We start from the raw sequence: 26,222 nt of genomic DNA on the forward strand, positions 1-26,222 counted from the left end.
TTTATTTTATAGGGTAAAGGAAGAAGCAGGCGGAGATAAGCAGCGTCTTTGGAGGGGAAGCTGGACAAATAAGAGGAAATTATCAGTGTGTTTTGGCAAAAAGAGGGTCCTGCTGTGGTCAGCCAATTCCCAGGAGAGGCTGATGGCAAGGGTATGTTCCACTTTTTGGGTACTTGCTCAGGCTTGAGGGTAAGCAGAAGTCAGGGGCCTGTAGGAAAGAGAGAAGCCTGATTAAAGTTCAGTCAAGAAAAAGCAAAGAGCAAGAAATGGCCCATTGTGAGCACCTGATTGCTTATTCTTCTTTGTAAGTGGCCTATCTCTTCTGTCACATTTTTTCTTCTAAATACACTTTATAGCCAGTTTACTAAAGTCCATGAAAATGTCTTGGGACTTTGACTGCTATTGCATTGACTGTGTAGATGAACTTGGAGGTAGTAACTTTTTTACAGTATTAAGACTTTTCCATCACTACTAACACAACTCTCTCTCCTTGTGTAGGTTATGATTTCTTTCAGTTACACCTTACAGTTTTCTCCTTGAGAACTTCATGAGTTTCTTATGGGACTGTTCTTAGGTGCTGTTGAGGTTTTATTTTATTTTTTTAATTTTAAGTTTATTTATTCATTTTGAGACAGACAGAGAGAGCAAGGCGGGGAGGGGCAGAGACAGAAGGAGAGAGAGAGAGAGAGAGAGAGAGAGAGAGAGAGAGAGAGAATATCCCAAGCAGGCTCTGCACTGTCAGCACAGAGCCCGATGTGGGGCTTGAACTCATGAAATGCGAGACCATGACCTGAGCCGAAATCAAGAGTCAGATGCTTAACCAACTAAGCCACCCGGGAGCTCCTGTTGAGGTTTTATTTTTAAATTTTATTTATTTATTTATTTATTTAGATGTTTGTTTATTTTGAGAGAGAGACAGACAGAGAGACAGAGAGAGTGTGAGCAGGGGGAGGGGCAGAGAGAGGGAGACACAGAATCTGAAACAGGTTCCAGGCTCCGAGCTGTCAGCACAGAGCCTATCACGGGGCTTGAACCCATGAACCATGAGATCATGACCTGAGCTGAAGTTGGACGCTCAACTGACTGAGCCACCCAGGCTCCCATTATTTTTAAATTTAAACAGCTCTTTGTATTTTTATTTTATTTTTTTATTAAAATTTTTTCTTAATGTTTATTTTTGAGACAGAGAGAGAGAGAGAGAGAGAGAGAGAGAGAGACAGAGCATGAGCAGGGGAGGGGCAGAGAGAGAGGGAGACAGAATCTGAAGCAGGCTCCAGGCGCCGAGCTCTCCACCCTGCGCGGGGCTCAAATTCACAAACTGCGAGATCATGAGCTGAGCCCAAGTCGGACCCTTAACTGACTGAGCCGCCAAGCGCCCCTCAGCTCTTTGTATTTTAAAATTTATTTTTCCTGGGGCGCCTGGGTGGCGCAGTCGGTTAAGCGTCCGACTTCAGCCAGGTCACGATCTCGCGGTCCGGGAGTTCGAGCCCCGCGTCAGGCTCTGGGCTGATGGCTCAGAGCCTGGAGCCTGTTTCGGATCCTGTGTCTCCCTCTCTCTCTGCCCCTCCCCCGTTCATGCTCTGTCTCTCTCTGTCCCCAAAATAAATAAACGTTGAAAAAAAAAAAAAATTTAAAAAATAATAAAAAAAAAAATTTATTTTTCCTTTGGTAGAAAAACCATTGCATTTTGAATGTTGCCCTTGCTTTCAGCATGTTATAAAATACTCAGTATTTTCCAGTGAATTCTCTGAAGCTTTCTTGGCAGACAATTACACACTCTTTCTTTCCGCTCCGTTGGGTTGAACTTGGAGATAGCATAAAGAATTGTGAGCTGGTTCAACTATTGAGTTTCAAAGTAGTTTGAAACGGGGGCACCTGGCTGGCTCGGTAGAACATGCAACTCTTGATCTCAGGGTCGTGAGTTCAAGCCCCACATTGGGTATGAAGCCTCCTTAAAAAAAAAAAAGGTAAAACAAATCATTTTGGAATCAGTAGTTAACATGGGGACCGTGTGATTGGTCCATAAGTCCTGCTTCCTAAGCAAAGGAGAAAGTCCAACGATTCCTCAATCAGAATCTGCAGTTTAACAAAAGATACCAGACGTTCTGTAGACAAAAGCAATTTCAAGCATTGTGGGCAAAACACTAGTTAAGAATTAGGGTTGGGATATGTCATGCCTTATGCTTTGCTTTTCAGCAACTGTATTCTTGCCTTCACCTGGAGTGGGCACCTCATTTAAAACATTAAAACATTTACTTTTGATAATAAGTAAGAACATGAATACAGTTTTGTTGTAAAAATACGACACCACAAAGCACAAGAGAGATCTGACTGATCCTCACCTGACCTAACCTCCCTTAAATAGGTTTTCTCTACTATTACTGAATTATAATTTGTTCCGCCAAACGTAGGATCTATGACTTAATTATGAGAGTTAAACAAGACTCTATCCATGTAAACATTCACATGTTACTACACTTAAGCTTTTAAAGTTATATAGCATGGTACTACAGACACCCAACAACCTGACCTCACTTTTTATAGTATGTGGAGATTTTTCTGTGTCAACATAGGTACCAGTGATTGGGTCTTTGTGTCTGTGGACTGGCATTCCTTAAAACTGAAATAATTTCTCATCTTGCCATGTATTTTATTTTGTTTTATTTTATTTTATTTTATTTTCAGAGAGGGAGAGAGAGAGAGAGAGAGAGCAGGGGAGAGGGGCAGAGGGAGAGAGAATATCTTTAGTAGGCTCTGCACTGACGCTGGGATCATGACCTGAGCCCAAATCAAGAGGTGGAGGCTCAACCAACTGAGCCACCCAGTGCCCCAGCATCTTGCCCCTTCTTATTGACGGTTTATTTGAGTGGTTTGTGTTTTCCCGTCTTCCAATGCCACAGTGAACACGCTGAGGCCATCTTTTCCCTTGAGGTCCCTACTTCAGCGACTTTTAAGAACAGAGAAGACTGTGCTCCACTGGCTGAAGAGGACCTTAGCTGGACTGAGCTCTTTGTGGCCGATTCCTGGAAGTTGGAATCCGCAGAATCTGGAAACGGGAAGTGTGTGCCTAGAGGAGCCTGGACACCAGAAACTCTTGTCTCCTGAATCTGAGACTGTGAATCTGCAGTAAGTAGACTTGAAGTGTCAGTGTTGGGGGGCCAGCAATCCAGGAACATGATCAGGAACTCAAGGCTTGGGCACTGGGGATTCTGTGAAGCCGGGAAGTAGGCGTTCCGAATGTGGGGGATGTGAGGAGTTGGAAGAATGGAGAGCCTGAAAAGGAATTGGGGACAGTCAGACAATGGGAGAGACTGTGGTGGGCCAAAGGGATCGCCCATAGCGGCAGTCTCTGGTGCAGGGGTCCTGATGGGGGAATGCGAACCTGATGGAGGGGACGGGGGTAGGAGTCGGGGTGGAGTGGGAGGGGTGGGCTTCTGGAGGAGCCGGATGGGGAAAATCTGGAGCAGTGCCGGAAAGAGTCAGGGAGGATAGTGAGAGGGTTTTGAAATGAGGAAGCTAAGACGTATGCTATAAAACAGTTGTCTAAAGTGAAAACACCGGCAAATAGCTGAGCCAGCATTTAAACTCAGGTCGGTACAAACTGAATTTCCCAGCTGTAAACACCCTAAGAGTGTGGGAGAAGGTCAATCTGGGATTTCTGCTTGGGACTTTGTTTTGTAGGGTGTTTTGTTTTTGTTTTTGTTTTGAGAGAGAGAGAGCATGACAGCACGAGTGGGGGAGGGGCAAAGAGAGAATCCCAAGCAGGCTCCAGCGAAGAAAGAGCCCATCTCAGGGTTCGATCCCACGACCCTGGGTTCATGTCCTGAGCTGAAATCAAGAGTCAAACACTCAACTGACCACCCGGAGGGAGAGAGAGAATCCCAAGCAGACATCACTTTCAGTGTGGAGCCTTCGGTGGGGTTTGATCCCGCGACTGTGAGATCATAACCTGAGCTGAAATCAAGAGTTGGATGCTCAACAAACTGAGCCACCCAGGAACCCCTAGACGTGAGCACTTTAAAGTGAGAATGAGATAGTTGTACACATCATGTGAATGTCTTTCTTTGTGCTTTATGGCAACTTTGAATTTTCTTTTTCTTTTTCAAATCGCAAGTATGTGGATATTGTCTTTTTTAAAATAATGTTATCAACGTATATATACAGCAACGTAGGGAAAACCTCCCCTACCTCCCATGGCTGCCTCCTCCAATACCTAGGCACATGTGGATGTGCATTTCCCCTCCTTTACAAAGCCACTCATGATCTGCACTTTGAAATGTACCCAATAACTTTGCTAAATGCTAACATATATACATTTATGTATAAATATCTTAAAATCTTGTACCAAACTATGAGAACAGAAGTGTTCTTAGGACCCAGCCCAGTAGAGTGGTTGAAATACAAAGGAGATGGAGCAAGCTCACGTAGAAAGATAGCGATATTCCAGGGAGTGTGGACACATGGAAGCCAGAGGCCAAGAGGAGTATTGTGACACGGAGGAAGCCAACACAGCATCCAGTACACCAAGAGTTCCAAATGCTGCTAAGACCGCTAAGAGGACCAAAAGATGTTCATAAGTAGAGACCATGGGTGGCCTAAGACAGAGGTCTTTTGGTGGAATGATGGAGGCAAAATCCAGGTTTGAACATCGAGAGGAAGAAGAAGAAGGAAGCATAAATAAAACATTACTACCTCTTGGGGCGGCTTGGTGGCTCAGCTGGTTCAGCATCCGACTCTTGATTTCTGAATCAGGTCATGATCCCATGGTCGTGGGATTGAGCCCTGAGTCGGGCTCCACACTGAGCGTGGAGTCTGCTTAAGATTCTCTCCCTCTGCCCCTCTCCCCCAGTCACACACACACACACACACACACACACACACACTCTCTCTCTCTCTCTCTCTCTCTCTAAAATAAAAAAAAAAATTAAAATAGATCAGAGTAAGTGAGACATGTAATGTGTTACAATGCAGCTGTTGAGAACATGAGAACCAATATACCAGAGATAAAATGTGTGAACCGTAATGTTAAGCCACTGGGAAGTCAAGAGGGTCAGGAACCAAAGTACAGGTAGAGGGATTGGCCTTAAAAACTAGGAGGCATATTTTGTCTATGTGCGGTCACAAGAGGGAATGAGGACACAGTGAACTAGATGCCAAATGGCTGCTGTTTTTGAGAGTGCAAAAGTAACCTTGTTTCTTCCTGCTGACTTGTGTTTTCTCTATGAAGAAGTCAGTACGCACATCTGCCGGGAGGAGGAAAGAGTTTGAAGGATGAGATTTTGATGAGTAGACCATTTGGGAAGGAACAGTTTTAGAGGGAGGACAGGCAAGTTGGGGAGAGATGTGTAGACGACTTGCCAGGCAGGGTGAGGATGGGGGGTGGGGAATGAAGTTGGGAGAAAGTAGAATAGGCTGAAGACCTTGCATAATTTATATAAAGCCCGTGAGTCTCTCTGCAATGACCTGGGAGAAAAGATGTGCGTGGCTCTGTGCACTTTGAGCATTAACGATCTGCTCCACACCATTCATTTCTGATTAGTTAGCTGACCAAGCTTCCTTCTCTGCTTACAAGTATCTACATTTGTATCTTCTCACCAAGCACAATTAGAAAACCTATGCAACATTTTGCACAAAGTCGGTGCTCCACAAACGTGGGGAAAGAGGACAGTCATGTGCAAGGGTCACTGTGAACATAGAAGCTCAGCGAGTGAAAGTATAGGAAGAGCTCGTTTCAAGACAGGGAAGTGCCTTCAAGTGAGTCCAGGCATGAGCCTTCCTAGGGCATCGCCTGCTCTCTGCCCAGGTTGTCCAGTGAGGCAGGCATGAGACGCCCAAGCGGATCGGCTAGGGAAGTGCTCTGGGAACACTGCATAATCTTACCGCACTGTGCTTGGAGGCATCAGACACGGTCCCGCTTGAGAGCGTGTAATTCTCAGGCTCAGCTTTGGCTTTCCTGACCCCTCTGAACCATTTCCCGTACTGCTCCCGGACCTGCAGGGGCGAAGCACGCTCTGGGTCAGCTCACTGGGTGGGGTGGGGACAGGAAGAGTCCTGGATGGGGGCCAGACCGTGGTACCTGCTGGCTGAGGAGGCAGTACACCAGGAAGATGAACGCTCCCTGCAGGCTGTTGATGATGGTGAAGAGGTAAGCCATGACGCGGGCAGCTGGCCCCACCTGCAGGAGGCCCAGACACCACGTGCAGCCCAGGATGAGGAGCTGAGCCGTCGCTTTGAATGTCAGCATCCTGGGTAGGAGGCGAGAGGAGGCTCGTGATGCACCGGGAGCAACAGCCCCCTCCCCACCCCACCTGTTTTCAAGTCCACTCCACGGATGCTTCCTACTGAGTAGCGACCAACTTGGATCTTTATCGTCAATGATTCCATAAAAAGAAATGGTGTTTGGGTCAGGGATGACAGTTTGACTAGGACTAGGGATGGTAGTGACACTCCAGAATGTGTTTCAAAAAGGTCACGATGTTTCAGGAAGACCCTAATTTTGCTCAGCTGACATTGTCGAGAACATTCTGTGCCCCTGGCCCTAGGCTGGGGCTTGGGCATTCAGAACAACCAAGACAAGACTTCTGTTTCCACAGCCCTTAGAGTCTGGTGGCAAGACAAAAACAAATGATCACTTATAACATTTGCAAAGTGAGGTACTTCTGCCCAGATCCCATCCAGGGCTGTTCCTGTCCCCACCTTCTCCATGACCTGACCCAGAATGTGCTTTGCCCAGAATAGAGGCCACTGATTCTGTGCAAAGTTGAGGAAAGGAAAGGACATTCCCAAACTCTTAGACGAAGTGACATGTGGTTGATGAACCTGCGTTCACGTGGGGCAAGAGAAGGGGAAGGCAGGGGGCATAAAATGCATGAAGGCATGACCATGAAAGGGTGCGCTGGGTTCTGGGAACTGTTATGTGATGTTTTGAGTGTGTTGTAAGGATAGAAATGTTCTCAGGACCTACTATGTAACGCATGGAAGCAATCCCTGTGTATCAGGGCAAAGTCCATTCTCTCTGGACATCAGATCCTTGGAGCTCTGAGGATAATGCTCTGGATGGGGAATATTCCTGTGACTCATCCTCACCTGGTGTTCTGGAGGGTGGACACATCTCTGTTGAGGGAGGAGAGCTTGTTTCTCACAATCCAGAAGGTCATCAGAAAGAAGGCCAGATTAATCTGCAGAAAGCCCACAGGCGTGTTAAATTCACTCCACATCTGGTAAGCATCCTCCTAGCTCATCCAACACCTAACTCGGCAGGTAAGAAGCTTTGTCTTTTGTAGGAGTCCTAGAAGACTAGACCAACCACCCTGTAACTCAGGCATGTGTTTGCCCTGTGACTCTGGCGAGCACTCCGATGCAGTTCACGTGGAAACTCCAAATTTTAGCACTGAAAGTCCCAGGTCTCAGGAAACATGTTAGTCCTGTTGTTACAATGGAAATTCCTGCATCCTGGGGGGGGGGGGTCTCTCATCAGTCCTGGGCCAACTGGAATGATTGCTCCCGCTGCCTGTAACCCTCCTGGTACACCTGGTCTTTGAATGACCGTCACTTGGGCAGGCAGGAGGCTCTGATGTCACGTGTTACTCACGGAGAAGATGGTGCAGACGGGGCCCAGGAAGGTCCATACAAATCCTTTGTCTGTGTGGAGCCAGCATCTAAGAGAGAGATGAGAAGTGAGTCAAGAGAACATTGGCCTTTGTGGATAAAGAATCACTAGAATGTATAACATATAATGATTGAATACTTCATAATGAACATTTAAAATAATTAAATCCTAAGGACTTAAAAACAGTTCAAGGAACGCAAAATTCCACCAGAGACATGTCTTTGGAGTGGGCACTGACCTTTCCTCTGCCTATCATGTTCGAGGGAAATTAAATCGCTATTGGTTCTATGATGGCCACAGTTGTGCTGGAGAAGATAGGGGCAGTGGGAGTTGGCACTTACCTGGTGGGTGTTCCATAAAGGGAAGGTCTGGATGCAGCAGAAATGGCCACGATTAGAGCCGGGACTCCATAGCCCACAGGGAACATGAGTCTGTTCATGAACCTGCTCACACTGGAGTAGTTGACCACCGTCAGGTTGCGTGCCATGAGGAAGAGGTGTAGACCGTCCAACAGCATCCAGGTGAAGGAGGCCAGGTAGAGATAGTGTAAGGCCCCCGCGATGATGGCGCACAGCAGCTGGGGGAGGAGGAAGGAGTCACCAGGAGGGACTGTCAGGGAGGAGGGTGGCCCCAGGACCCCTCCCATACCTTGCCAGCGGGGAGAACTCATATATATATATATATATATATATATATATATATATATATATAGGGTCGAGTTTTTGAGAGAGGATTGTCTTCTGCTTCATCAGTCAACGTGAAATAGGCTATTTACCCCTCCAGCCTCCCTGTCGCCCAACGATATTGTGTTAAGGTATCAGTGCAGCAGGGCTCCACGAACTGAGCATCCCGTGGCTCGGGGCAGGGGGTCCTCTGGGACAGTGTCAGTACCTTGATCTTGGTCTGGTCGATGGCCGTGAGGAAGAGCAGGTGGGCCAGGAAGAGGCAGATCGAGAGCTGCAGGTGGAGCGAGGTGCTGGTGTTCTGGATGGCTTTGCACAGGAGGAAGGTGAGGGCTGCCAGGAGGAGGCACAGCAGAGAGAGGCCCAGCCCCACGTAGGTGATCACAGCCAGCACGGGATCCTCCTGCTCAGACCCGTGAATGAGATCACAGTCACCTCTTTAAAAGCATAGGCTAGAATGGTAAAACTTAAACACATTGATAGTAAGGTTGCAAAATGGAACTTTTGGAACTCTCATACACTCCTGTGTGAGAATGTAAAAGGTAACAACTACTTTGGAATGGAGTTTGGGAGTTTTTTTTATAAAGTTGAACATACATTAATGTTAAACACACACTTACCATAGGACTCAGCAACTCCATTTCTGGGTATTTACCAAGAGAAATGAAAACGAATGTCCATAAGACCAATGTTTACGCATTTTCATAACAGCTCTATTCATAATAGCCCAAACTGGAAGAAATGCAAATGCCCATTAATTGGAGAACAGTTTTTGGTATAAAACAATCTGTGGTATAGTAATATGTTGGGATGCTATATAGCAATAAAAAGGAATGAATTATGTTTACACTCAGTAATATGAGAGAATCTCATAGAATGTTGAGCCAAAGAGCCAGGAACAAAAGAGAACAATTCCATTCTACTGAATGACTCTAGGACAGTCAAAATAAACTATAGCAACAAAATGAGATCTGTGGTTTCCTGGGGTTTGGGATGGGAGCACTGAGAGACTCCTGAGGGGCTTTCTGAGGTTACGGAAAAGTTCTACCAGCTCAGTGACCTTTAGAGCATGGGTTTTTTTACAACTGTTAAAACTTACAAAGTGTATGCTTATAATCGGATTTCTATTGCAAATATATCGTATGCCAATAACATCAGTTAAAAAAATGAGTCACTTGAGTGTGTGATGCTAGAAGTAAAGCTTGTATAAACGCAGCTGTACCTATGTGATAGGATAATCCTCCTTCAAGACATCAAGCCTTTGAACCTACTAGGGTTGTATTTCGATGCTGAAATTTGTGTATCACTATGTTTATTAGCTTTACAGGTTGCTCTCCTGGAAATGATGCTTCAGTCCTACCCATCCCAGTGACCTGAGAGCACCTTCATGAGTATTTGTACCAGGTCAGCTAGAAAATAATCATATTCTTGGGCTGGGAAAAATAACACAGACCACAAAAACACAGACAATTATCTGTTTCCCCCACTCCCCTCCCATCTCTCCCCATTGCTAAGGATTCATTACAAATTGTAGTACTTATCACGTTTTAAAGGAAATCCTTGTTTGAAAGAAAAAGTCAATTGTTCTGGTATTGAAAATGGTGGCCCAAAGGGTGCATGTGCACATGTGCTCACATGTACATGCATGCACGCACACACACACACACACACACACACACACCTGTTCTTGGAAATAATTCAAATGTCACAAATGTAATAAAACCAAAACTGCCATTTCCACTTTCTCTAAAACTAGGGAATAATTGGAAGAGAAGCTAAAATCCGAGAAGATTGACTAGAAGTATACATTGGAGGAAACCAGAATAATCTGTGTCATGATTACAATAGTGGGAATGATGTAGGCAGGAGTTTCCATCCACCAGTTGGTTTAAAGAAGTTTGGCTCTGGTTGTGGAGGAAAACAGGTTTTGTACATGAAAACCCTACTGCTGACATTTAATTTTGCTTAGATAAATTTTTATTTTTTTTTAATGTTTATTTATTTCTGAGACAGAGAGAGGCAGAGTGTGAGAGGGAGACACAGAATCTGAAACAGACTCCAGGCTCTGAGCTGTCAGCACAGAGTCCAACACGGGGCTTGAACTCACGGACCACGAGATCATAACCTGAGCTGAAGTCGGACGCTCAACCAACTGAGCCACCCAGGCACCCCTAGATAAATTTTTAAAAGTTACATAAAAATCACAAAACCCTGAACATGTTTTTACATAAATATCTTGGAAATAACTCCCCCAGGAAACACCATCTGCCTTAATCATAAGTGATCAAAAGGATCTATATAACATATCACAAAAAAATAAAAAGGAACAAACACAAGATCTATACAAAATATCACAAAAAAATTAAATGGAACAAACACAAAATCTATACAGAATATCACAAAAAAGGAGAAAGAGAGTAAAAAATTTAAGTAAGGAATACTCACCAAATAATTGTTAACATGGGCAGATAAAAGTTGTGACATTATTTACTCTGAATCAAAGCATGTAAGGAAGCTCTTGCCTTTATAAGCAAGAAATGAAAGCAGAGATACAAGGCCTCAGAGAAGAGAGATCTTGTGAAGTTGTGCATTAGAAAAACACAGTAAAGAAGTGGAAGAAAAAAAACCCCTGCAGTAATGAAGACAAAATTTGAAGAGCTCGTATTAAGAATGGACCCTACTGAAGTGCAGTTTAAGAGATAGAACAGGAATGAAAAAAATGGGCTAAATTAATATAAAGAAAGAGGCAAAAGGAAATCAGAAGAACAAGGAATATGAGAGCGAGGTAAATGAGAGCCACAACATGCAGAGTTGGTCTTCAATGAAGAAAATCAAATCAATGAAGAGAACAAATGTTGGAACGTATATTTCAAGGCGTATTTTCAAAAATGAAAGAAGAGTCAAATCTCAACACTTAAAAGAAACACTTTGAATGGTTGGGTGGGGGGATTAGCCAAGAATGACTGTATCGTTACCCAACTTTATTTTTTTTTTTTTAAATTTTTTTTTTTCAACGTTTATTTATTTTTGGGACAGAGAGAGACAGAGCATGAACGGGGGAGGGGCAGAGAGAGAGGGAGACACAGAATCGGAAACAGGCTCCAGGCTCTGAGCCATCAGCCCAGAGCCCGACGCGGGGCTCGAACTCACGGACCGCGAGATCGTGACCTGGCTGAAGTCGGACGCTTAACCGACTGCGCCACCCAGGCGCCCCTACCCAACTTTAAAATGTAAAGGAATCCATTGGGTGGCTACTGATATATGGCAATATTATATGTGTGTATTAAATGTATGTATCTCAAAGTTAGAACTATTACTCTGACATAGCAATGCTATTGCAACTTTGCAGAAACTGAAGCCTGCAAAAAATGTTTGTCGTTGGAGATTTGCTAAAGTATGGAACATCCACAGAATGGAAAGCTGTGTAATTTAAAGATGAATGGTCAAGTTCTTTGTGTACTGATACAGAATCTCTTAAGTATTTGAAATGGAAAAAATGCCTAAGAATGAATATGTAGGCAATGCCTGGAGTGCAAATAAAATTACACATTATATGTATTTGCTTGTTTATACATAAAATATCTCTAAAAGTGCTCAGAAGAAACTGAGATTTCTTCTAAGAAGAACCCTGATCACTGGGGGCCATGGGCGGGAAAGAGACTTTTCAATGTTACTCCTTCAACCATGTGAATATTTTTCATCTCTTCAGAAATGTAACCGGGAAAACTTGTACACCACATTTTATTCCTTGCTGAAATGGCGGGAGGAAACACGCTGTTTTGGGGGTGCTATTTGAATTGGTCTGGATTCCCATGAGGCCTGGCCATTTAGTTAAAAGAGTTCTCATTTTGATCTGCCTGCTGTCACCTGGGAGGATCTCAATTCCTGGTGCCACCACCTACCCCGCCTCCCCCACCCCAGAAGGAGTAACCCTGTCACCCGGCCAGGAAAGGACGATGGTTTGGTCCTCGATGCTGATCTCCCTGGGTCCCTTCTGACCTCTCCCATCACATCCTTTCCTTTCTGGTTGCCTGTAGTCTCTAGCATCCTTGTCTCCATGGCCTCTCTCAGGGATCTCACCTGAATGTGGCCGTGGGCCATGAGGACAGCAAAGCTGCTGAGGTGGGAGCACTGGCAGGTGGTGCTGGCGTCTCCGGTGGCCGCCATCCTGCAGCCCGTGGTGGACCAATGACCACATCCATCCTGACTGTGCTCCCAGAAGACACACAACACCTTCTGCGTTGGCCTGGGCGTCACTGACTGTAGGAAGAGAGCGTCGGTGGGAGCTGGAGACTCTTATCCAAAGCTGGTTTGCAAAGGGCTTTCCTGGGGGAAGGAGGTGCCCACGGAGGAGGCCCCCAGGACACAAAGGGTGTTCTCGACAGTGAGGCTGAGCCCCGGACCCAGACCAGTTCCTTGCCCAGCCACAGCCCCATTCCACCAGGACTCACATGGTGGGAGAAGATGAAGGTGACGGGGGAGCTGAGGTTCTGGGTGTCCTTGTTGCTCACAAAGGCAGAGACGACATCTGAGAGCAGGACAGGGGAGCCTCCTGCCAGGAAGTCCCTGTGTTCACGCAGAACTGTCTGCTGCTTAGAGTCCAGGACCAGGGGCGCCTCAGCCAGTAACTTGCTCATCCCTGGAGTGGAGACGAGGCCCGCCACAGAAGGACCTGCAGGACAAGGCCAAGATTGACATGTCAGGGTCGCTGCCAGGGCCCCTTTCTCCTCAAATGGATTCTCCCCTGTAGCCCCGCCCACCCTACACTTTCCTTTAATCTTTAATTCCGTGTCACATCCTGGCTGTCTGGTCCCATCGCAAGGTCTCAGGGGCCTTCCCTTCCCCACTGCAGTCGTTACCCAAGTCATTGGATTCCTGTGCCACATCCCACTTCAGCTGCATCTTTGCCTGGCTCTGGCCCAAGGTGACATCCCGGATTCCTTGGTCCTGCACCGTCAGAGACAGTCCTGTAGTGGTGGCAATGGCACGAGGGATGGGAGAAGTCAGGCTACAGCTTGCAGTGTTGGAATTAGATCTTTTTGGTATGCTGATAAACCGCATGAATTTTAAGTATGAAATAAGAGTGATGTGGCTGGTTTAATACTGTTATTTGAGAGAGAGAGAGAGAGAGAGCGAGCAGGGGAGGGGCAGAGGAGGAGGGCAGAGAATCCCAAATAGGCTCCATGCTGTTAGCACAGAGAGCAACATGGGGCTTGATCTCACAAGCCGAAAGATCACGACCTGAGCTGAAATCAGAGTCAGACTCTTAACAAGCCACCCAGGCATCCTTTGACTATTTTTAAAAGCTGAAAACCAAAATGTTTCCAAAGATTGCACTTTTTTAGAAAATTTTCTACTGAATTTGCATAATCTCAAGGAAAGGAAGAAACTGCTAACAGACAAGGCAAGGCTTTTGTTGCGATGGCAATTCTAACTCTGTGGGTAGTAAGCTCTGTAGTAGTAAGGAATTCCCTGAACTCGCACCCATGGGTTAACAAGGCAGGGTGAAGTTGCCCAGTGCGGAGCTAATTAGCAAAAGAAAGGTGCCTTGTTGACCCTGAGGTAGCATGCTTTGTCTGTCTTGTCCCCTAGGCAAGTTAAGATAAACAGACTGGCGCCTCATGCCTGCTGTAAACAACTGGCACCAGGACTTTGTTTTTTTTTTTGTTTTTTTTTTTTAATTTTATATATGAAATTTATTGTCAAATTGGTTTCCATACAACACCCAGTGCTCATCCCAAAAGGTTCCCTCCTCAATACCCATCACCCACCCTCCCCTCCCTCCCACCCCCCATCAACCCTCAGTTTGTTCTCAGTTTTTAACAGTCTCTTATGCTTTGGCTCTCTCCCACTCTAACCTCTTTTTTTTTTGTTCCTTCTGACCCAAACCCCTAACACCACATATCTTCAAAACCCCCTTTCCCTCACTCCCATGAGTTAATGTTCACGGTTTCATTGTCTCTTCCTGCACGTCCATCACGCTTGTAAGCCTTCTGATCCTAATAAAAATGGAGCAAGGACCCTTACTCGGTGCTCTTGTCTCCTCCCCGGACACTAGTCTCTCTCACATTTTAATCCTGCATCCGCTTTCTTGCTGGACAAGAGAGAACTCCAGACCCGGAGTCTACGACATAACTCTAAATCACAGATGCTCCAAATTTGAATATAAACAACACTGCTGTTAAATCTGATGTAGGTATTTGCCACTCGAAGTCTGACAAGGTCTGGTGTCCAGACTATATAAAGAGTTCTTGGGGCGCCTGGGTGGCGCAGTCGGTTAAGCGTCCGACTTCAGCCAGGTCACGATCTCGCGGTCCGGGAGTTCGAGCCCCGCGTCAGGCTCTGGGCTGATGGCTCAGAGCCTGGAGCCTGTTTCCGATTCTGTGTCTCCCTCTCTCTCTGCCCCTCCCCCGTTCATGCTCTGTCTCTCTCTGTCCCAAAAATAAATAAACGTTGAAAAAAAAATTTATATAAAGAGTTCTTACAACTCAATAATAAGACAAATAACCCAATTAAAAAACCCAAAGATGAGCTCGAGCCCCACTTGGAGCTCTAAGCTGACAGTGCAGAGCCTGGGTGGGATTCTCTCTCTCTCCCTCTCTTTCTGCCCCTTGCTCACTCACACCCTCTCTCTCTAAAAAAAAGGTTTTAAAAAATAAATAAAATAAAAAACCCAAAGAATGCAAAAATACTAATTCAAAGGGATACATGCACCCTAACGTTTATAGCAGCATTGTCTACAGTAGCCAAAGTACGGAAAGAGTCCAAACATCTACCAACTGATGAATGGATAAAGAATAGGTGTCACACACACACACACACACACACACACACACACACGAACATTAGTCAGCATAAAAAAAGAATGAAATCTTGCCATTTGCAACGAGGTAGATGGAGCTAGAGTGTACTATGCTAAGCAAAATAAGTCAGTCAGAGAAAGACAAATACCATATGGTTTCACTCATAGGTGGAACTTAAGAAACAAAACAGATGTTCATAGGGGAAAAAAAGAGAGAGGCAAACCAAGAAACAGACCCTTAACTATAAAGAACAAACTGGTGGTTACCAGAGGGGAGGTGGAGGAGGGGATGGGTGAAATAGGTGATGAGGGTTCAGGAAGGCACTTGTGATGAGCACCAGACATTGTATGGAAGTGTTGAATAACTAAATGGTACACCTGAAACTAATATTACAATGTAGGTTAAATAACTGGAATTTAAATAAAAGCTTTAAAAAATGGGCAAAAGACTTGAATAGGCATTTCTCTAGAGAAGATATATAAAATGCCAGTAAGTACATGAAAATATCCTTAACATCATTAGTTATTAGGTAAGTGAAAATGAAAACCAGAATGAAATACCATTTCGCACCTGCTAGGATGGCTATAATATCACCTGCCCTCCCAAATAGCAAGTGTTTGCAACGATGTGGAGAAATTAGAATGCTTATCCATTGCTGGAGGGAATGTAAATGGTCCAGCCACTTTGGAAAGCAGCCTGGAAATTTCTCAAAATATTAAATGTAGAGTTACTAGATGACCCAGCAATGCCACCGTCAGATATCTACCCCAAAGAAAGGAAAACATACGTTCGCACGATTTGTCTGTGAGTGTTAATTCATAATAGCCTCAAAGCAGAAAACCTAAATGTCCATCAACTGATAGAAAGATAAATAAAATGTACATAACGTTATGAAGGCATGCCATTTGTCAATCAAGTGGAATGAAATACTGATATAAGCTACAACATGGCTGAACTTCAAGATGTATGCTGAGTGAAAGAATCCAATAACGTAAGGTCATAGATTGTATGATTCCATTTATATGAAATGTCCAGAATAGGCGATCCATAGACACAGAAAGCAGGTTGGTGGCTGCCAGGGGCTGGGGGTTGCGGGGAATGTGGAGTGACCGCTCATGCATATGGGGTTTCTTTTTTGGTGTGATGAAAATGTCTAAGATTATTTCATGGTAATGGTTGCACACCTTTGTGAATATGCCCAAAACATTGAATTATACACTTCAAATGGGTGAATTTATGTTGGGTAAATTACATCTCGGTAACACTGTTGAAAAACACCTGATTGAGGTAAGTCTTCCTGGTAATTGCCATCTACATATGGTGAAATTAGTCTGGAAATGCTTTCTTTGAGCCCCAGATAAAACCATGAATAAAATGATTGCAGTTCTTTCCAAATGCATGCAAAAGGAGTCCACAAAGATGGAAAGATATTAAACAATGACCAGGCTATTTGAGGATGCAGGAATCAGAATCAAATATTTGTGGCCAGCTTTTAATTCTCTTTGCCATCTCCTAGGTAGTATGGATGCTGAAAAATCTGGGAAAAACTGCATAGAAATAAGCATGCGTTTCAACAATGAAACCATTGGTACAATGTTATTTAAGGTTATACTTAAAATTAGATCAGATAATATTATGTAATTTTCAACTTTTCAAGATTAATTGCATTTTTTTCATTTCCAGGTAGTGTTGAGTTTATTTTTGGATACCTTATTTTTATGAACCTCATTGTTGCAATTTTCTGTTGTAATTATATAAACGATGTAATGATAGACTTACTGATATTTGTATATGCTTCTTTTTACTTATCCTTAAAAAAATCTGAAACTTTTGTGCTTAAAACAAATAAAAGACTGAGTTCCACAGGAGTTTATTTTACGATAGGAGAATATTTTCTGAATTATTTTAAATAAAATCCTGAGATGTGAGTGTGGCCACTTGGCTCCAGTAGGACGGTCTCTAGGAAGAGGGGAGAGTGAGAAGGTGAACAGAAGGAGCAGGAGCCTGAAGCATACTCAGATACTTACCTGTGCCTGCAGGAGCATGCGCGGTCAGTGGCCCATTGGGCAGCAACTTGCTCAACACTCTCAGGACATCCTCCAGGCCAACGAGCAGGTGAGTGGCCACACAGTGCTGCTCTGAGGGGGCCAAGGTCTCCAGGTCCCCTGGGGTCTCCAGCAGCTCATCTACTTCCTGCATGAGGTCCTGGGGGATGGGACAAAGAGCCAGTGGGCAATGGATCAAATGGGTTGCATGAAGACCTGGCCATTCAGCCCAAGAGAACGGACCCTAGACATTGGGTATTTGGAGGGTAACAATGGCACTGAATTAGATTCCTTGGATGGTCCTTGTTGCTTAGATCTCAGCCACTTAGAGGTCAACCTGGGTCAGAAAGGCCAAGGATGACATAAGCCCAAAGCCCAGAACCAGCCAATAGGGAAATAAATTAGTGCACCTGGGTGTCTTTAAAAGTGCTTCTAGATAGCCTCTCCACCATGGGTGAGGGACCAGTTGCAGTGCCAACTACATAGGAGCTTGTCTACATCCCTACCAAAGTGACCCAGGTCTCTATGGGATTCCCACACCTGGCCTCTTTCCTGGTTCTGACTTTACCTGGATGGTGTTCTTGGCCAAAGCTGGCTTGAAGTCTTGGGATAACTGCTGGACCTTATCAAAGAAGCGGGAGAGACTCTGGGGAAAGGGGACATGGGGGCAGGTCAGAGAGCCTGAAGTGGGAGTTTGGGGAGAGGGTGGACACAAGATGGTTGCTGAAGATCTTTCTGCTTCTAGTCTTCTGCTGAGGCTCCACTCACCTGGCTGTTGACTCCAGGAGGTGATGTCCATGAGGGGAAGGGGACTTCTGCAGGGAAAAGAGGCAGAAGCACCACTAGTGTGTGTGTGTGTGTGCCTGCATATACATGTGGAATGCATGTATGTGCATGGTTTCTGTTTTGTGAAGGCATGTGTTCACACGGATGTTCATGTGCAAGAGTGTGTGTGCACACACATGCACATGCATCTGTGTGCATCTGTGTGTATGCATGTGTGTATGTTGGACTATATACCTTCACAGATGGTGAAGTTCAGACCATGTAGAGGCCTGGATCTGGCCACCCAGTCATGGTGACAGTAGCATTTGTAGCTGCCCTTCACATTGATGCAGTGGGTGGTGTTGTGGCATTGGTGTTTTCCGGAGCTGCATTCGTCCACATCTAGAGACACAAAAGAGAAGGATCAGTCCCCTGTCCAGGCCTTGATAAGGCCTCTCCTATACTCAATAAGTCCAGCCTTACTACCTTCCATCATCTTCTTCAAGGTCAGGCATCGAAGATTCCATCATAACTTCAATGGACAGATACCATCTGGTGATAGCACTCTCTACTCAACCACCACCTCAGACAGAGCAGGGGTTGGCAAACCATGGCCCACAGACAAATCCAGCTGTTGCCTATTTCTGTAAAGGATTTTTTTAAGTGGCTAGGAAAAAAAAATCAAAGGAAGAGCTGTCTTTTTTGACCCATGAAAATTATATGAAATTAAAATTTTAGTATCCATACATAAAATTTTATTGGAATGTAGCCACTCTTATTCATTTATGTGTTGTCTGTCTGTTTTCACACTATAATGGCAGAGTTGAGTAGTTGTGATAGGGACCTTGTGGCCCAAAAAACTCAAGATATTTATGATGTGGCCCTTCGCATAAGGAGTTGGCTGGCCTCTACATTCAAGCAAGGTTGCCAAGATGAGAACTTTGTGTGTGTATGTGTGATATTCAGATCAGAGCTGCTTGTGGATGGTGAGTGTGGTAGAGAGAATAATGGCCCCTTCAAAGACATCCAAGTCCTTATTCCTGGAGCCTATGATCATGTTATCTTTCATCCAAAAGAAAATTTTGAACTTGGTGATTAAGTCTCTTGTTGGGGAATTATCCGGATGATATGGGTGTACTTAACATAATCACAAAGGTTCTTATAAAAGGGAGGGAGAAGGTCAGAGAGGAGAGGAGATGATGCATATGATGTTGACTTTGAAGAGAGAAAAAGGAGCCTTGAACCAAGGAATGAAGACATTTTCCAGAAGCCAGAAAAGGCAAGGAAACAGATTCTCCCCTAGAGCTTCTAGAAGGAACCACTTAAAACTTCTAACCTTCAACACAGTAAGAGAATATATTATACTGTTTTAAACTACTAAGTTTGTTATATTAGTAATAAGAAATTAATATAGTGATTCACCCAGGAGCCTGGGAATCGCTTCCAGCCAAGTGATGTTGGTATCTGCCCTTCGCGTTGCTGCAGGAGTCTGATGGGTAATCGGGAGGTATGCATAGTCCGCTCAAAAAGCCTCTAACCCCACTGGCTAATGCCACCCCTCACTTTTCTGTGGCGCCAGCTCTACCCTTCAGGGCTCTGGGCGTACACACACCTCAGCATTGCCTATAGCCTGTTGGGTGGGTGGTAGACCTATTCTAAATGCCACACCCAGAAGGAACTTGCTTTGGCCCCAGAATATCTCAGGCATCCCTGCTATCTCCCCACCCAAGGGAAGTTCCTTCTCAGAGCAGTTTGTGGTTGAAAAATGAGGAAGGCATGTGATTGTGGTCACAGCATTGAGTAAATGTGACTGTCCTCAAATCCACTTGGCTGTAAACTTATCTTTCCGTCTTTTCTAATTAGGAGAGAAATTTGATCCTCTTTTGTTAACTTAGAAACCAGGAGAGTGGAGCTAGGACAGTACTTGATACAGCTTTTTCTGTTTGTAACCTAGACAGTGGGGTAGGAGATGCTTCTCTCAATTTAAGGTCAGAGATTTTTCTACTTTAGGGATGGTGAGTAGCTTACAAACAGCATCATGCTCCCAGTAAGGCTGACGTTTAAAAGTGATCCCATTTCATGTAAAAAATTTTTAATTACATATTTTTTTGGAGAAAGAATGAGAAACAGAGAGAGATCACCTATGAGAATGAGTGAGTGGGGGAGGAGCAGAGAAAGACAGAATTTTAAGCAGGTTCCATGCCCAGCACAGAGCCTGATGCGGGGCTTGATCTCACTATTGTGAGATTGTGACCTGAGCCTAAATCAAGAGTTGGACACTTAACTTTACCCAGGCGCCCTGAAAGTTGAACCATTTCAGAGCAAATACATTGCTGTCACATTTTAATATGAAATGATTTGAATCATTGAATATTAAATTCAACGTTGAATTTAGTTTACTTTTCTCTTTGTGGATACTAAACATCCCTTGTCTCTTAGTCATTTCTGATAACTTTCAAACATGGGTCAAACAACTGTGTAAATACAAAATGGCTAGTGTGAAAATTAATAATGGATTGAAAAGTCCTCAGTTAATATAAGTCTATGAAGCTTTTCTTACAGTTTTATAAGATAAACAACTTAATATTCAGGTTTAAAAAAAAAGTTAAAAAAAAAACTTCATCTCTTCAAGGGTAGATAAGGAAACCAAGACCAGAGATTGTAAAAACTTAGCCAAAATCAAGGCCAAGTGACAAGACCAAGGTGTTACCACAACTCACACCTTGTGTGATGATGAACTCTTTCCAGTTTTTCACTTACGTGTTATTTCCAGAACGCCTTCTATGTGCTAGGCACTGGGGTACAGTGGTGAGAAACACATTGTTTTCCCAAGACGTGGATGGTTTGCCAAGAGTGACTATTGACTTATATTGTATTTGTATGTTGATCTGTCTGCTTACTGGAGTAAAAACTCCAGGAGACACAGCCTGTGCTATATTTAGTGTTGGAGTCACAGTGCCTGGCATAGAGCTCAGAGCAATGGTAGGCAATCAAATCACACCGATGATGAAATTATTGTTTAAATACTACCACAAAGTAGTATTTACTTTTTTGGACTACTGCTTGAAAAGTTTTAAGATGAAAATATATGTATGGAAACATGCTTGAAATTAAGAAAAAGGAAGATAGGGGACAAACAAAGCCATTGGCATACTATAAGTACCATCCCGTGGCATATTTTTCTATTTAAAACAACTTGGGAAGAATTCTAGTTTATCAAGAGATATCTCATTTAGCTCTATTTTTAATTATTCCAATTGGAAACAACCCAAATGGGTGAATGGATAAACCAATTCTATACAATAGAATATTACTTAGCAATAAAAAGGAATGAACTAGTCATCATAATTAACATTGGAACTCTGAAGAAATATCTATATCTGAGCTCCATGCCAGGAGTGGTTCAGAACATCTCAGGTAGGGAGGGATACCAGGCATCTCTATTTAAAAAAAATTTTTTTTAAATGTTTATTTTTGACACAGAGAGAGACAGAGCATGAGTGGGGGAGGGGAAGAGAGAGAGAGGGTGACACAGAATCCGAAGCAGGCTCCAGGCTCTGAGCTGTCAGCACAGAGCCCAACGCGGGGCTTGAACTCACAGACTGCGATATCATGACCTGAGCCCAAGTCGGACGCTCAACCGACTGAGCCACCCAGGCGCCCTGGAATCTCTATTTTTTAAAATACAGGGTGATTCTAACAGAAAGCCAGAAATGAAAGTTACTATACGCATCCCTCTAAAACAATGATCTGTGGAGGTGCCTGGGTGTCTCAGTCGGTTAAGCGTCCAACTTCAGCTCAGGTAATAATCTTGCAGTTCATGAGTTTGAGCCCCACATCGGGCTCTGGGCTGACAGCTCAGAGTCTGGAGCCTGCTTCAGATTCTGTGTCTCCCTCTCTCTCTGCCCTACCCCCACTTGCGCTCCGTCTCTCAAAAATGAATAAATGTTAAAAAAATGAAAAAATAATAACACAACGATCTGTGGACTAAACTGTGACATGTGAATCTAGAAGTAACTTTACGCAGTTGTATTATTAGCCAAACTCAAGATCTGGATAAATAGATCCAGATAAAAGAAAACAGTCATTGTAAATGCAAAATAACTGTAGCCAATTTTCTTTCTGGAAAATAGACGTATCAAAAGCGGGGGGAAAAGGAATGTGCTATTGATACACAAAACAATATGGATAAACCTCCAAAAACATGACACTGAGTAGATGAAATCTGACTTACAAGGCTACATATTGTATTACTGCATTTATATGACATTTTCAAAAGACAGTGCTGCAGGTGGAAAAAATATCTGTATGTGAGGGGTTGCCAGGGCAGGTGGCGTAGTGCCTATAAAGAAACAGGATGAAGGAATGTTTTGGAATAATGTAATTAATTGTTTTGGATCCTGAATGTAGTGGTGGTAACCCAGATCTGTACTTATGTTAAAATTCATAGAACTGTCCACCAAAAAGAAAAACAAGTTGATAAAAAAGGGCTCCGAAGCTTATTATTGTATGGCTATCCTGTAATATGTGAAACTCTTCTCCATTAATGGAAGTCATCTGTTTCCAAGCCTTAACTATTGTATACAATGTTGCAATAAAGAATTTTCTAGATATACCTTCACAGGGCATTGTAAGTCTGGACAAGTACAAGAAATGGGAGGAAGGAGCCCATGAGAGACCCAAGAGTGCTCTCTTCTGGACTCTCAGACCTATGGAATAATTGACAGGATGAGGTTGGTCGTGGGCATGGGGGAAATGTGTGACACAGAAGCCACTTACCTTGACAAGTGTTCTCTTTCTCGCTTTGGAATTTGGTGCCTCCTGAAAGGAGCTCGTGCCCAGGGGCACACTCACAGTAGTAACTCCCCTCCACATTGTGACAATGTGCAAGGCTTCCACAAGACATGTATAAAGGTGGGCCACACTCGTTGATATCTGGAACACAAGTGAGAACTTCTAACAACGTCTAAAATTCTGGTAGGATAGGTAGCAACCAGATTCAGATGATTTGACCCCTTGCATTTTCTTTCTGAACAAAATAACGTGTTTATGGGAGAAAACTGGGAAATCAGAAAACTCCAATGACATTTAAATATCCCACCACCGAGACTGCAACAGTTTTTTAAAAATGGAGAATAGTATAATAAGTCCACATGTATCTGTCACCCACCATTACTGATTATGAAAAGAACACTATTACATTTTCATCAATTTCCTGTGGACTCAGAACACAGCTTTTGGAATATACAAATTCTTCCGGGGTTTTAGAATATTTTATGCCTACTTTTCCACATCAAAACAAGAAATAATTTTAATGCCTATAGATGTTCTATAGTAGGGATATTTCATATTTTATCCAACTCTTGACCAACTGGACAGATATCAGAATGCAACAGTTTGAACCATGGGCCCAGCTTCTTCCTCTTCCTTTGGACAAATGGTTTCACCTCTCAAGGCTCAGTTTCCTCATTTATAAAATGGTGCCAACATTGACTTTCTCAAGGGGCTGATTTGAACTTCTTCAGGGACGGCGTTTCTTTGAGAGATTTGTGGAATTCACATAACCCTATCTGAATTCCAGCTCTATGACCATCTGTGTGAGTGTGAACAAAGCACCTCTCAAAGTCTCAGCTTCCTTATCTACAAATCAGAAGTAATAACAGTATCCATTCATCTGGTTATTATGTAGTTCAAATTAATTTTAATTTCGGAAATAGTGCTTTACAAATGGCAAATGGCCATCTGGCTTGAGGTTGCATGTGGATATTTTTGGATGGAGGAACTGAGATTATGGCTTATAGGGAGTTCCCGGCAAGTTAGCTCTAGGGTTGGTGGAACACTCAGAATCTCTGTTGGCTGCATGGTTCTTCCTGACCTCCCCCTTCAACAGGCTGCCTCTGTCTTTGACCAATTAACAGCCAACAACAACCACAACAGCAAATGTATTGGCTTCTTCTCAAGTGCGATGCACTGTTCTAAGTGTTTGACATGTGTTAATTTATCATTTACGTATTTTTTTCTTGAGGTGACATTCACATACCAAAACCAACTGTTTTGAAGTGAACAATTCACTGGCATGTATTGCATTCACAATGTTGTGCAACCACTCCCTCTCTCTAGTTCCAGAACATTTTTATGACACCAAAAGAAAACCCCTTTAGGTAAAGGGGATTAATAGTACAGTTCTCATAATGAGCACTGAATAATGATATATAGACTTGTTGAATCACTAACTTGTACACCTGAAACTAATATCACACTGTCTGTTAACTATGATGGGATTAAAATAAAAAAATTAAAAGTAAAGAACTCCCTTTCCCATTTAAGTGGTCACTTCCCTTTCTTCCCGCCCCCAGCACCTGACAACCACCAATTTGCTTTCTGTCTCTATGGGTTCCATTTATATGTTGATTTAAAACACGTAACTAAATGGGTTGATATTATCATTGTCCCTGATTTACAGAGAAGGAAATTGAGGACCTGCTTGGTCTTGCACAGCTGATCAGTAAAAAAATCTGGAATTCAGATAGTCCAGCTCCAAATCCTCAGCTCTTAACACTGTACTCCTTGACCATGAGGCCTGATTGCCTGTCTCTTGGCTTCTCTCTCCTGCCCTGGACAATGAAATCAAGTGCTGCTTCAAGGGCTGAGGAGTCTGTGATGACTCCTCTAAGGACCCCCTCTGTGATGACCCCCTCTACGATCTCTCAGTCTCTTTACCTGTACAGACCTCCGAGGAGGTGCTAAAGATGACCTTTCCAGAGAGTGAAGTGAATCCAGGATCACAGCGGCAGGAGCTGGCATTGGTACAGTGGGCATTCCGTGGGCACCGAGCACAGGGAGCTGTGGGGGAATGGACATATGGGTTTGAAGGCTCTCAGAAGATGCCAACTCCCAGTGGGGCATAAGGAGTTGGAGGGAGGAGAAGAAAGCAATGCTTGTTTTCATACAAGGAATTGTCCTTGGTAATGGACTGGAAGTCTGGGGGAGAAGCAGGGTCAACTTCTCAAAGCCTAAGAAGAGAACTCCCGAGAAAAAGCCCTTGCTAGTGCAACGTCCCTTCCCTCAGCTTCAGGTAATGGGTAGAGTCTGTTTGAGCACACTCACCTCCATTTTTGTGGGCAATAGCTCCCAGTGGTATTAGCAGGACACAGAGCCCTAGAACACAGAAAGAAGGTAAATATGGCTGAGGAATGAAATCCAAACCTCCCACACAAATAGGTGCTACAACCTGGTTAAGGTGACTCTCTCCTATTGCCCCATGGCTTCTAAAGCATCCCAGTGTTTCCTTCTGGACAGGTTCCTAGACTTTCCCACAGGACCTAGGGGGTGCATGTTTTCCCTTTTATCTTCCAGAAGGCTCCTGAGGAATTGATAGCAGTAAATTTTTAGTATAGGAATCAAAATCTACACAAATGGAAAGTAACAGGCACATCAATTCCCATCAATTTTACGAGATACATCTTATGAGGAAATTTTCAGATCTGCCTGTCTTCATTCAGATATTAATATCTGTTCTTTATAGTCAGGATATTTCTTCTTTTGAAGTGGTTTGAATCCATTTTCACTTCCAGGCTGGCCTGAGATCGCACCACTGTTCTTGGAGTTGATTGCAACTAAATTTGAATGAGTTCTGCCACTCTTTGGCTCTGTGACTTTGTGCAACTTGATCTAGATTAAAAAGTTCTTTTTTCAGTTTAATAGAAAACTCTAAGTAGAAGAATAGTCAACTCAACCCGTGAGGATCAATCATCCTGCTCCAATCATCATCAACTTATGGTTACTTTTATTTCATCCACACCTCTACTCAGCCCCTGCCCCCACTGGATAACTTGGAGGCAAATTTCAGGCACCATATTATTTCACAGGATTTATTCTAAAAACAAAACCATTTGCAGGTAATAATAACAAAAATATGTAGATCATAAATTGAGAAATACCCAAATAAGTCTCACATTTTCCCCCAGCTGCAAATTCAAACCACTTCCTTCTTTGAAAGATTAATAGAATTAAAAAGTGTCCTTTTTTGGGGTTATTATCTTCCCAGAGAATAATGCAAGAGCAAGCTATGAATCAAGCAAAAGACAAAGAAGTTTTTCCAAAGGCATAGAGAACACTAAAATGGTCTTAAGATTCTCACAATTCTACCTACCTGGATGAAATGCAAAGTATCTTCCCTTCATGGTACAGAAACATGAAGCCTGAGCAGTGGGGGAATTCAATCTTGAGCTGTGGGCCAATAATATTTCCTGTTGAAGCAAAAGTATGCCCTAGAAGAACTGACTAGCTAGAAACAGCTAGCCTGAATGCTTTCTTC

General features: G+C 43.7%; 1 protein-coding gene across 4 annotated transcripts; it reads right to left on the reverse strand.

Moving 5' to 3' along the window:
* On the reverse strand, positions 1–26,222 carry LOC124523258 (adhesion G protein-coupled receptor E2-like). 4 transcript variants are annotated; one of them, XM_047095111.1, is made up of 18 exons: positions 26,058–26,222; positions 25,013–25,063; positions 24,626–24,748; positions 22,685–22,840; positions 18,161–18,307; positions 17,909–17,955; positions 17,709–17,786; positions 17,123–17,300; positions 13,152–13,259; positions 12,744–12,964; positions 12,373–12,552; positions 8,501–8,695; positions 7,951–8,186; positions 7,592–7,658; positions 7,087–7,178; positions 6,077–6,245; positions 5,881–5,991; positions 1–208 (listed from the first exon to the last, which is right to left on the reverse strand). In XM_047095111.1, exons 1-18 carry the CDS (start codon positions 26,086–26,088, stop codon positions 119–121), a joined length of 2,280 nt encoding a protein of 759 aa, XP_046951067.1. In that variant the 5' UTR covers positions 26,089–26,222; the 3' UTR covers positions 1–118. The 4 variants fall into 4 exon arrangements, with proteins under 4 accessions (XP_046951067.1, XP_046951069.1, XP_046951070.1 ...); XM_047095112.1 differs by lacking the exon at positions 1–208 and adding an exon at positions 2,756–3,273; XM_047095113.1 differs by lacking the exon at positions 17,709–17,786.

The sequence above is a fragment of the Lynx rufus genome, unplaced genomic scaffold (genome assembly GCF_022079265.1).
Source record: "Lynx rufus isolate CCGP_SWC_20201006 ecotype Redwood Valley unplaced genomic scaffold, mLynRuf1.p SCAF_4, whole genome shotgun sequence".
In the NCBI taxonomy this organism is placed as follows: domain Eukaryota; kingdom Metazoa; phylum Chordata; class Mammalia; order Carnivora; family Felidae; genus Lynx; species Lynx rufus.

Bases quoted from the DNA above. Each gene is read 5' to 3' on its own strand.
- LOC124523258 (XM_047095111.1), bottom strand. From the start codon at position 26,088: ATGAAGGGAAGATACTTTGCATTTCATCCAG. The intron at 17,787-17,908 runs GTGAGTGGAGCC...CCCTTTCCCCAG, and splicing joins CTCCTGGAGTCAACAGCCAG to AGTCTCTCCCGCTTCTTTGA. The intron at 8,187-8,500 runs GTACTGACACTG...CTCCTCCCCCAG, and splicing joins TCGACCAGACCAAGATCAAG to CTGCTGTGCGCCATCATCGC.